Source organism: Pieris brassicae, chromosome 8 (assembly GCF_905147105.1).
Source record: "Pieris brassicae chromosome 8, ilPieBrab1.1, whole genome shotgun sequence".
Taxonomy (NCBI): domain Eukaryota; kingdom Metazoa; phylum Arthropoda; class Insecta; order Lepidoptera; family Pieridae; genus Pieris; species Pieris brassicae.
Genome location: NC_059672.1, coordinates 3,975,152 through 3,987,146, shown reverse-complemented (window position 1 = coordinate 3,987,146; position 11,995 = coordinate 3,975,152). Strand labels below are relative to the sequence as shown.

The following is an 11,995-nucleotide window of genomic DNA, read 5'->3' as shown; positions in this document are numbered from 1 at the left end:
TTTCAATGTCTGCAATTTATCAATATTATGATATTGCGTAAAAAGTTTAATCTGCAAATTATTCAGTATAACTAAATCATGCTATAATTAATTCATGTTTTATTTGATAACGTAAATATATATTTTAATGTGATGATGTAGTGATGAGCAGTGTTGGCCTAGTGGCTTCAGCGTGCACTCTCAGCCCTGAGGTCGTAGGTTCGATCCCCGGCTGTGCACCAATGGATTTTCTTTCTATGTGCGCATTTAACATTATCTCGAACGGTGAAGGAAAACATCGAGAGGACACCGGCTTGCCTTAGACCCAAAAAGTCGACGGCGTGCGTCAGGCACAGAAGGCTGATTACTTGCCTATTCGATTAAAAAATGACCATGAAACAGATACAGAAATCTGAAACCCAGACCTAAAAAGGTTATAGCGCCATTGATGTAGTGATAAAATATACTATAATTATTTGACTCATAATGTAATTGTAATTTCGATTCTACCTGTTAAAATAAATTTGCACGCCATAATGTGTGGAAGAATATACGAACTTTAGATTATACAACCATTAAAAAAATTGTACCATATTCTTGAAAGTAAATTATTATTATATTATTATAGAAATTATTGCATAACTTTAAAATCAGATTAATCAAGTAGTATGGGCTTTTCCTGTAAGTTATTTTTAACTTTTTCGAACTGTAGTAGTATAATTAGATAGGTTATAAGCAAACTAAACATTTTGAACGGTAGTGATATATCCACGTTGAACGTGTGGAAAAGTGAGAATGACAGATTCCGAGCTTCTGTTAGTGTGAGTAGGGCCTGTGCAGGACGCCGCTCTCTCTTTTCTGTAATAATAAGTAATAATAAATATATTTTAAGGATATGTATTTAAAATACCAGTAGTGTGAGCCTAGTGGCTTCAGCGTGCGACTCCCATCCTCGAGGTCGTAAGTGCGATTCCCGGCTGTGCACCAATGGAATTTCATTTTATCTGCGCATTTAACATTCGCTCGAACGGTGAAGGAAAACATCGTACGGAAACCGGCTTGCCTTAGAGCCAAAAAGTGTGCTAGGCACAACAGGCTGATCACCTACTTGCTTATTATTAGATGAACAAATGATCATGAAACATATTTTTTTTATAGAACAGGGGGCAAACGGGCAGGAGGCTCACCTGATGTTAAGTGATACCGCCGCCCATGGACACTCTTAATGCCAGAGGGCTCGCGTTGCCGGCTTTTTAAGAAATGGCTCGAAGAAAACGCTCTTTTCTTGAAGGACCCTAAGACGAATTGGTTCGGAGGTGAGAACAGTATTCCATGTGGGGCCCAATTTGCAATACAGAAATCTGCCATTCCCTAAGTTTCGAGATCGGGCTTTACACCAATATACTTTTGTGGAGGTAAAGATAATGAGGAACCCGGTCTTAGACCGTATATAGATAAATAACAGTAGCAGAGAGCTCCGTGAAAGTTTTTCTCACCCACTCTACGGGTTTGATTTGAAAGCGATAGTCAATGTACTTGACGTTTATAATTGTAATACCAATATGTGTAAATAAACTTTGAGCGTATCACTTAACTCGTACACGTTCTGTCCAGTTTATTTATTTATTAAAAGCTTCGCACAGTGATAAATTGGCACTCAAGAAAAAACAAAAACAAGATTTAATGTAACAAGCACATAAAATAAAAAAATATATAAAGAAAACAACAATAAATTGATTTCAAAGTGTAAGGGGAGGAGGGGAGGGGATACTATGGTTATCCGGGCCCAGTTTGTTTATCGGAATACTCAATCTGAATATCGATGAGTTTTTGCTAAAACGCGTTCTTCAGTTATAGAAATACTCGGAGAATCGTAAATTTTACTCGTATATACAAGGAATAAATTTTAGATACAAAACATACCTAATTTCCCTTCGTAGAGTCTACAAGCAAGCATCTCCCGGAGCCATAACACTTCTTTGTGTAATCTATCTCCACTCATACATACGGATAACATTGGAATAAGTTGAACCGTCAAAATGCTAGCTACCATAAGTGTACCGTCAACATCGAACTGAAATAGAAAATATTGATTTATTTATACTTTGTTACCATAATATACATATTAATAAAACTTATTAAAAATATAAACGTTTCTATAAATATTACATTTTTTTTCTGTTCGTACTGTGCGTTGATTAAACACATATAATATTTGTCGTTTTGATAGTCGTTCCACAACTGTGTGCTTTTTAAGGCAGTTTTTTTTAGCACCACCACTATGTGGAACCAGCTGGCTACGGAAGTATTCTCAAACCAATTGGCCTTGGGGTCCTTCAAGAAAAAAGCGTACAAATTCTTAAATGGCCGCCACAAACTCGCGAGCCCTCTGGCATTGTGAGTATCCATGGGTGGCGGGGCGGTATCATAATATTTATTAATACATTATATACGCTAATATAATAATTGCAATTTACCAAACCTTTTTTGTTAACAACTCCATGGTGATGAAATACAGATCCGTCATAGCAATTATAAAAAGCTCGATAAACATGGACAGCAACTGAAACATTTTCTAACATTATTACAAAGCGTGCTATGTGTTAGTAGTTTTGCCCCAAATTTTGCTGGATTTATATATTTGCTATTAAAGTGGTCTTGGGGTGATTTTAGGAGGTACTATTATTGTGGGGGATTGTTAGGGGTGACTTTATAAAAGTATTTATATTAAGCCTAGAACCTAAGCAACAAACTAAACCAAATATAAACTCCAAGCGTGGCGATAACTGAAATATCAAAATGCTGTAATTCTCAAAGATCGAAATATTTTATTTTACTTGAATGTCTTTTAATGCAAATTTGAAATTACAGTTGTCATTACTGGTTCAGACATAGTCGAGAAAAAAAAAATCAGGCGAGGATGTGTAGACGAAGCTTTGATTGTGATTGGTCAACGGCATTTCTAGTCCAACATGTGTGGATATGCAATTTGATTAGATAATCGTTTCGTTTCACCCATCCTTCCGTTTGTAGTTCTCCGTCTTATTCTTCTCAGATGCGGGGGGTAAGAATCTAACATGGCGCGTTTCGACACTGCAGACATGTTACAGACACACAACACAATATGTAATTTGTCTTTGATTTTACATTCTCTATCGCCCTGCGCATTTTTCACTTAATTTAATTTATAGTTTTAATGATTAAAACGAGAGTCCAATCATAATAATTTAACTAAAGTACTAATACTTCTATTTCTGTCAATTCTACTATAATGTTTAAAATATCAGACCGTCAACAAAAGCCGACACTCTGAAGTTATCATAGTCAACATTTCAAAATAAAAAAGTCAATTTCTTTATGTTGAAATAATTGTTATGTGATATTTAAATAAACTTTATTTAAGTAGATAGTGCGTTATAATAAAACTTTCAATGTGTAAAATACCTTTTTTCTATTGTTAGTGTCGTTTCTTCTACAAATATAGAATAAGGCGAAAAATAAAATTTTAAAAGATGTTTATCTTCTAACTTCTAAGTATAACTTATATTGCGTGTACATAAGTACACACACATGATGTTTTAAATAAATTAATAAAACAACTAACCTGCCATTTAATAGCATGGTTCAATGTATCATATGCTTTTATTATCATGTTAAAATAGTCTATCAGCCTTGTTAATTCAAAGTATTTGTGGAATTTAAATTTGACAGCTTTATCAAGCAGTCTAACCGTTTCTCCATTCGGAAAGGTGCTTTCAAATAAAAAATTAACTAACTGCATACGAATAACAAGTGAATAAAATAAATGGGCGCTAAAATAAAATCGCATAATGTGAAGGAGTCTCATTGGCAAAAAAACTATACCGGACCAGTTCAAACCATAACATATCTGTTCAAGAGTTAAAATACTTAGGCAACACGATACTGAAAATATACACTGTACTAAATTATATTTTGAAGTACGTGATAATATTATCTCGCAATCGGCTACTGTATCAAACAAGGAGAGCTGTTTGAAGTAATTGCGTAATCGTTTCCACAACAGCGAACACTCAACTATCGTTAAAAAGTACGAACAGTTATACGCAGTTAGAGGGACGGACCAAACATTGTTCACAAACATGAAGTAATTGAAAACAACCAAAACGAAGATGGAGTACGCATATCCGATTTTAATAATTATGCTTTTTATATTCCCAAATAAAGCAAGATGATTAAGACCCAAAATCATTTCCGTTATGATGAAAAATTTTGAAATAGGATCCACGCAATAGGAGCGATTTTTAAAAAACGAATTCACACGCACTTCCGGTTTCGACATGTTAACGGTGTCAAGTTTGTTTCCAGTGTCGAAATTCATTACTTTATACCACTACAATTGATTATTTTCATTACTAACTTGACATGCACGTACCAAGTGTCATAATAATTTATGTTTGTTTATTTTAAAGGTCACCATACATTTTTAAATACCAATTTTAATAAGTGATAATAGAAATGTACGATATTTGATTCAAATTTATACTAGTGATAAAGGTAAGTAAATAAGTTCACGTGTTCGAACCCCGATTTAGCAAGGGTATTCGGTTTCTAGACATATATAATATGATCAATGCAATTTATGCATTACTGTTTCTTTAATTTTACCACTTTGAAATCAATTTTCCCTTAGTTTTTGTAATTTATTAATCGAACTTTTTCTACTTAGAAAAAGTTCGTCAAAAAAATCATCAGTATGATTGTCATTGTCACATTAAATATTGTATTTGATTGTTCTTATGTACCAGTGTGCCGAGCGTTGGCAAACTTTTGTAAAAAAAATGTGTTCGTGTACTAGTAACACACACACACTACACACGTAAGAAGTGAAACTTCTTTATGACCTTATTTTCGAAAAAATATCTACTATATGTAACGTTAAATAAAGTTAAATTAGATAAAGCTTAACAAAAGGCTTTTATTATCATAGACATGAATACAAATAATACAATTATTCCATATTACTACTAAGATTATTACAAAATTTGATTAATTGTAAAATAATAATTACTATAGTTGTTATCGTTATTTTTGTTATTAATGGCTTCGAATCTCTTCGAAACAAGCGTAGTAGGGACAAGAAAAAATTGGCGCGTAACCGTAAAATGTGACGGAATTTTTATTTCCAGCGCAGATGCAGAAGTTTCTCTTCAATAAATAAAATAATATTCAACACAACGTTTTTGTATGCAATTTCCATGTAGTTCAGTATCATAATTATATCAATATCCGTATGTCGTATTGCTATTAAGCCACAAAAACTTAACATAGAAGTTGAGATCGTAATCGTTTTAGAAGTTAGGGAATACCGAGACTTTGTTACAATAAATTGCTTATAAAAAATAGAGCGGCAACATCGAATTAATGGTTAGGCACTGACTGTTCACGGCCGCTAGTTGTTTTACGAACATTTTTTATCGTCGCGTTTTGAATTATACGCATTGGATTGCTCGTTTGTAACTGAAACCCTGTATCAATGTTACTTTAAAAGCGAAACTAAAGACTAAATGGGTTTTTAAAATCAGTAGTGAGTGACTTCTTAAGCCAGGAGACGTGCGTTCGTCAATGCATAATGGGATTTTAATATGCGCAGTTAACACTCGTTCGTACGGTGACTGAAACATCGTGAGAAAACCGAGCTATTAAGAAAAAAAAGACTACTATTTATATACAATATTTACAATAAAATGATTATTCGATATAAAATATTAATACTTGATTTCGGTAAGAGATATCGACGACACATGTACGTATCAAAGTAATGGAACACCTCGCATTTTCTCATGACGTTTTACCCAAATTGTGGCCACTTGTTAAGTGTTAAGCAAATTTGCATTAGATATATGGGATTGATAGGAATAATAATAAATATAAAGGCACAAAGGACCTAATTTATTCTCGAATTACAGGAAACCACATTAATGAGAGAGTTCTCTCAAAAGGGACATAAAAGAAAATCCATTTATTTGTTGCAAATATCTATTGTGGTCGTTTTAACACTCGAAAGATAAAAGAATCTCCCCGGTACGGTCCCAGTCCACACGACACCTCATTTGTCAGCCCCCGCACAAATTGCTTCGCATTTGTATGCTTTGTTTCTTTGTAAAACGCATTTAAAAGCCCTGTTTTTTACTAATATTTTCCCGTCCGTATTGGCAAGATTCGTATGAACATAGTACATACTTTTCCTGATCAATCCCGATAGTTTGAAAGAAGTTACATACACCAAAATATTATCCTAAATTTATTTACGAACCTGTTTTACATTAATAGTTTTTGGTGTAAGTAATCAAGTAAAGCGTTGAATGATACATTTGAATTGTTTAACAACACTTCAAAGTGGACTTTGCATTTGAGTGTAAAGGTCGGAACCTACCGCCATCAAGATGCCTGTCGACGTCAATAATCTCGGTCATCATTAAGTAACATTGAACTCCCCACTTTACCACACATAATCGCGATTTGATTAGATTATTCAATATTGTTTCCTTCGAGAGCGATACATCGATTATAGTGGTAATACAATTTTCTCGATACCATTGTTATACTAAGATTTGTTTTTAGCATCAAATAGGCAGTTTCCGTATTTACCTTTTTATCAGAATTTCTGTCCACGTGTCACGAGCAATATCTTGTAGTCTAAGAACAGGAAAAAGACGCTTGGGGCCAAATCTTGAGAATTTGGTGGATGCGGAACTGAGTATAAACTTGCGATTTTTAGCCCCGCGATTGTGCCTTTGAACTCAGGCACCAGTGCGTTTTTATAATGAAGGGAAATGTCGCGAAGAAACCTAGAACATCAATTATTATTCAAAACAAAATCGTTTATTGATGTAGGTAACTCAATGCTTCTAATTTTACATTTACTGCCACATTTCATATCATATTCGTAGATTGTAAGAGAAGAACTAGCAATAAAGTCTCTGCCACTCTTCGCCATGTTTTTTGTTTTACACAATGTTAATAGACACACACATGCCAAAACATATCATATCGTTAATGATTACGTAAATATTGATTACCAGTTTTATGTGGATAATATTGTGCTTCTATCCTGTATACAAACTTAGTAATAGATTTGTAAACTTCACATAGGTTTTAGATGTAAGGTCTTGGCAGCGAGCGGAACACAACACAAATCCTTTCAGCAATCTGTTGAAGTTAAGAACTACTTCCCGTCAGAGCGACCGCCTTTCGCAACCCGCTAAAACTTCTTGAAATCTTTTAGCGTCTTTATTAAACTTACAAGGGAATATTGAAAAATGTACTAAAGGGAAACTTCTTTTTCATCGTTGGAACAAAATGTAACGTCACATTTTTCGGTTACGCGTCACATTTTTCCGTTACGCCATCCTTTTCTTGTCCCTACCATGTCGAACAAATTTAAAGAAATTAATAACTAAAATATATATAATAACGATAACAATGATAGTAATAATTCTATTACAATTAATGAAATTCTGTAATAATCTTAGTGGTAATAAGGTAAAATAAAATATTTGTATTATTTGTATTCATGTCTATGATAATAAAAGCCATTTGCTAAACTTTATTGACTCACATTCACACTAACAAAGCGTGCAATTTATAACCTCTTCTACTAATTGATTTTTCTTCTGTAAGAACTAATAATTTCCTGTATTTCGTAGAACATTGTGGAAAACTAGTATATCTTGGACAAAGTCAACATCGACCCTGAGACCTAAATTGTTAATTACTGAATAAAACGAGCAGGTTAATACATAAATATATTGAGGTGCAGCGCCACTAATTGTTATACAATATATCTAACATACATAAACAGTTTTTTTTTAATAGCCAGTTTAATAGTTATACCACTTGTATACTAAACAATATTGGGCTTTATTGTACAAAAGGTGTTTGTATTATTTTAAAAATACAGACTTCAATATATATATATGTATTTAGGGGCCATAATTATTGTTTACATTCAAGTTAAGTGTTACAAGAAAAATGTTTGTATTCCTGTCTTCTAACTTTGTAATAATTGAATGGTATATAACGATGTAATTAGGAATATCTTTACACTTTCGTTCCGTTTGAAAATTGGAACTGAGATTTTTACTTCAGAACGACAACTTTTTCAATCCCTGGTTTGGTTATATAAATTTAAATTTATATCACGAATTTAATAAACCATTCGTATTAACGGTTTTTAACCATTTATTAAATAATAATGACAATGGCAGCGGACACTAACACCATTGCTTCAACATAAATAATAAACACCATGTTTTACTACAGACTATCAAATAGTCGTTAATTTGTAGATCTATTAATATTGGCGATTAAAATAAACCATATAACGATTTTAAGCTAATTTGACATTGATGCTATTAAATTATAATGAAAGTGGCAGCTGATACCAGCGCCATTGCTCCGACACAATATATATGCTGGATTAAATTTCCTTCGAATCAATAATTGTAAAATTGGAAGCCCTAGGGGAAGATCAAGGACTTTAAATGATTATTATAATACTGTTACAAACACTTATAAGGTACTCTTAAGGTCTACGTAAAATAAATAATTTAACAGCTAAGTTACCGTGAAAATGCGCTATTTTACACGAAATGTCTTCAGAGAATACTCCTTGCAACATTTGCGCAGATTCATGATACATTTTAAATGAAGTACTCTTGTTGTAAAATATTGAATACGTGTAAAACTTTTCTCACTAAATATTTGTAAGGCTCAAAAATTAACTTTTCATGGGTTTTGTGTTTTCGTGCGATCCACAATTCTGAGCTCATTTGTTCCTGTGCAATTAGTAATATAAAATTTACGTATGTTTCCAACACACAAATATACAATATTCTTAACCTACATTGAAAAATTAAACAAATTTAAAAAGTTTGCTCCGTGTGGCAGTAAACCTGGCAGCATTTTCTCGTTACTTATTCGTTGAGCAAGGAAACCACCAGCTCTAGGGTCACTGCTACTATCTACCAGGTGCGACTCTGGAGTTGCAGCCAAGAGGCGAAGAACTCAGAAACCCAAGAGACATTTAAGTTGTATGATATTTGAATACGGGCAGTAAATGTAAATTTGCAAGCTTGAATTTTTTTAATGAAGTTTTAATTGACGTTCAGAATTATACACAATGTCTATATGAATGATTTTTGATTGATGGTGGGAGTCAAAAGACTTTTTGCAATTAACTGCCTAATTCTATAAAAGATACCTTATCAATAAAGCCGTTTAATAAGATATAAAACTCTTAAAGTAATACTATTCACTTGTTATATCATAAACCAAGTAGCCTGGCCTTTTTGATTAACGTAATCCAATATTCGAGCGTTTAAGCAATTAGTAATATATACACCAATTTTGTATTTGATATATTAATATGTTTTTATGTTACGTTATTGATATATATGTCCTGTAACTACGCAAGGCATTTCAACATATATTTTATTAATATTCTTTTGTAATCAGACGTCAGTGCTTAACGTCATAAATGTTATGATTCTGAGATATGTGGGATCTCACGATTTTTCCTGCCCTATAAGCATATGCTTTTTGCAAATATGGAACGAAAAATCAACTGTTATACCTGTGTGATCGTCGCAAGTTTACGTTATACGTTTATATTGTAATAAAAATAGAGATAACTGTACATTAATTTATACTATTCGTGCAGGCTTAACAATTTGAACTTTCATTTGCCAACACATGAAAATTTCAGACGAACAGCGCTTTTAGTAAACTGGGACGGACAGATAGACATGGCTCGCATATTAATCAGTTACTTATGACACTGATGTCCGTGTACATTTTAAAAGAAACTCAGTATAAATTTAATACAAATATTCTTTAGTAAAATATTTAAAATTTACAATAATTAAAAATGTATAAATTGAAACTAAAGTATTAGAAATAAGTTTGGTCCCTGTGGCTGTGTATCATTACTGGCGCATTTCCTCTCTTTATTGCTATACATATTCGTTGAATGAGGATAGCACCAGCTCTGGTCACCAGTACTATCTAATAGGCGCCAAATTAAATCTTTAACGAGAGTTAACTCTCAACGTCGTCCACTTGTGACCCGCCCAAAGGCGCTACAAACAACTTTCAAAAGTTTTCTATATTTAAATTGTTTTATGTAATCAGACTTATGACACCTGAACTCATTCAAAGAAAACTTGTTGTCTCTCTTTGACGACCAACAATAGTTTTGATAAATTCTAATAGACACGTGGCCTTTTGAATTGTCATATGGGAGGATATCTTAAAGTTAAAGCCTGTATTCATTTAGACTAGTGCAAGTGTAAGTGATTAGTAATTGAGGATGATTAGTGCAGGTGTGTAGTGCAAGTAGTGTCCAATTCTTGTTTAGTAGCTCTGTTGAGTAAAGTACAGTTGTCGATTAGCAAGTTTGGACGAACATCGAGAAGCGCGTTTGCAATTGGAAGGAGTATTAAACGCGGTGCTATCTGTAACCGAGGAAGTTTAGGAAGCTGACCTTGCAAGACCAATGAAAAAATGGGTTCGGAAATGGATTAATAGAAGCCTCAATCATGGCGCAAGATACCAATTCTTTAAGGAATTGGCTGCTAAAGATACGACGGTATATTACTTTGAAGAGTCCTGCTGCCTGATACGACGGAATATTATTACTTTGCTCTCAGGTTGGCCAAAGAGTCCTGCTGCCTGGCCTGGCTGCGAGTGAGGGGAAGGGAGGCGCACGGGACATGGCTACTTGCAGTTCACTCGTTCTCGTTCACACTTCTAATCACGTTACTACGCAGCCACCTAATCACCTGCAATGATCAGTCGCTGCCCACACTTGTTTTCTCCTAATCACTAATCACCTGCACTAAACACTATTCAAAGTGAATACAGGTCTTTAAATTCAGTAACGATACTGAGCGATCAGCGATTCTCGTATGTCAAAAATGTATTGTAATTTGACATAAAAGAGTCATAGTTAACTTTGGATACGTTTGAATTGACTTTGTCGAAGTGGGATCAGAAGACTTATACTTTTTTAAACTTTTACCTATTACCATTTTACTTTGAAAGCATCTCAATCAGTTAAAAGTTGGCGAACTTTTAATGACTTTATAATGATATTTACGATCGCACTTAACAAATTTAAAATTTAAATACGTACTTGTTGATGAAAGCTGCCTTCAGATTTGACTTGAAATTAGAGTTGAGAGAAACCATCTAAGCTTTTATCGATAAGGCACTTAATTATTATCCATCGGAATGTTTTAAAACTAATTCGACTTATGTCCTTCTGGAGCGTACAGATACTTAATAGGCTAGAAGAGAAAGAAGACTCGCGACTAATTTGGAAATTTGAGCGTGGACAACGGTATTACTAAACATCAGATGAGGCTATTACCTGTTAGTATGTTCTAAATATACAGTTTGGTCGAGAAATATAGGAAAGGCAATAAAACAGTACATGGAAAAATAAAACCAAAATTCTTAAATTAAAAATTTCTAAATACAATGTAAACTCTATATAACGCCACTGAAAGGCCTGTGCATTTTATGGCGTTATCGATATTTGTCGTCAAATGGAGAGAAGGAAAACTTATTGATAATCCATGATTCTTTCTTCACTTGTTATTCGTGGTCAACAACAGTCTACACGTGCAAGCAATCCCAATTTATAAACAAAAGAACGAATTTCTGAGAAAGTATGCATGATGCCGACAGTCGAGTTTATTGCGGGCTGGGATAATAAAGCGACAAAAGAACGTACACAGCTGCGCAGTTTTTACTAATTTTAGCAACTCAAAAAGTTTACATTATTACTCAATTGTTGTCGTTATTGAGTGTGGGTGTAATGTAGAGTATATAATTGTATGGAAGACCAGCTAAACCAACCAAAGCCAATTGATTTCGACACTTTAGGGAGTTCATCGTTAAATCGAGGAACGTTACAGGAAGTTTATACTTTATTTAATAGCATTTATATATTAGACGATTTTTGAAACGG

At 33.5% G+C, this 11,995-nt stretch overlaps 1 protein-coding gene across 1 annotated transcript; it reads right to left on the bottom strand.

The window, feature by feature from the left end:
- Positions 1–623: 623 nt before the first annotated feature.
- LOC123713532 (putative gustatory receptor 28b) lies at positions 624–3,636 on the bottom strand. Its single transcript, XM_045667244.1, has 4 exons — positions 3,584–3,636; positions 2,462–2,542; positions 1,903–2,053; positions 624–837 (listed from the first exon to the last, which is right to left on the bottom strand). The coding sequence occupies exons 1-4, from the start codon at positions 3,629–3,631 to the stop codon at positions 635–637; spliced, it is 483 nt and encodes a 160-aa protein (XP_045523200.1). The 5' UTR covers positions 3,632–3,636; the 3' UTR covers positions 624–634.
- Between the last annotated feature and the right edge of the window lie 8,359 nt (positions 3,637–11,995).

Coding starts and splice junctions, on each gene's coding strand:
- LOC123713532 (XM_045667244.1), bottom strand. CDS start 3,631: ATGATAATAAAAGCATATGATACATTGAACCATGCTATTAAATGGCAG. Junction 2,054..2,461: donor TGGAGTTGTTAACAAAAAAG/GTTTGGTAAATT, acceptor TTTCTATTTCAG/TTCGATGTTGACGGTACACT. Junction 838..1,902: donor ACTCTACGAAGGGAAATTAG/GTATGTTTTGTA, acceptor TTATTATTACAG/AAAAGAGAGAGCGGCGTCCT.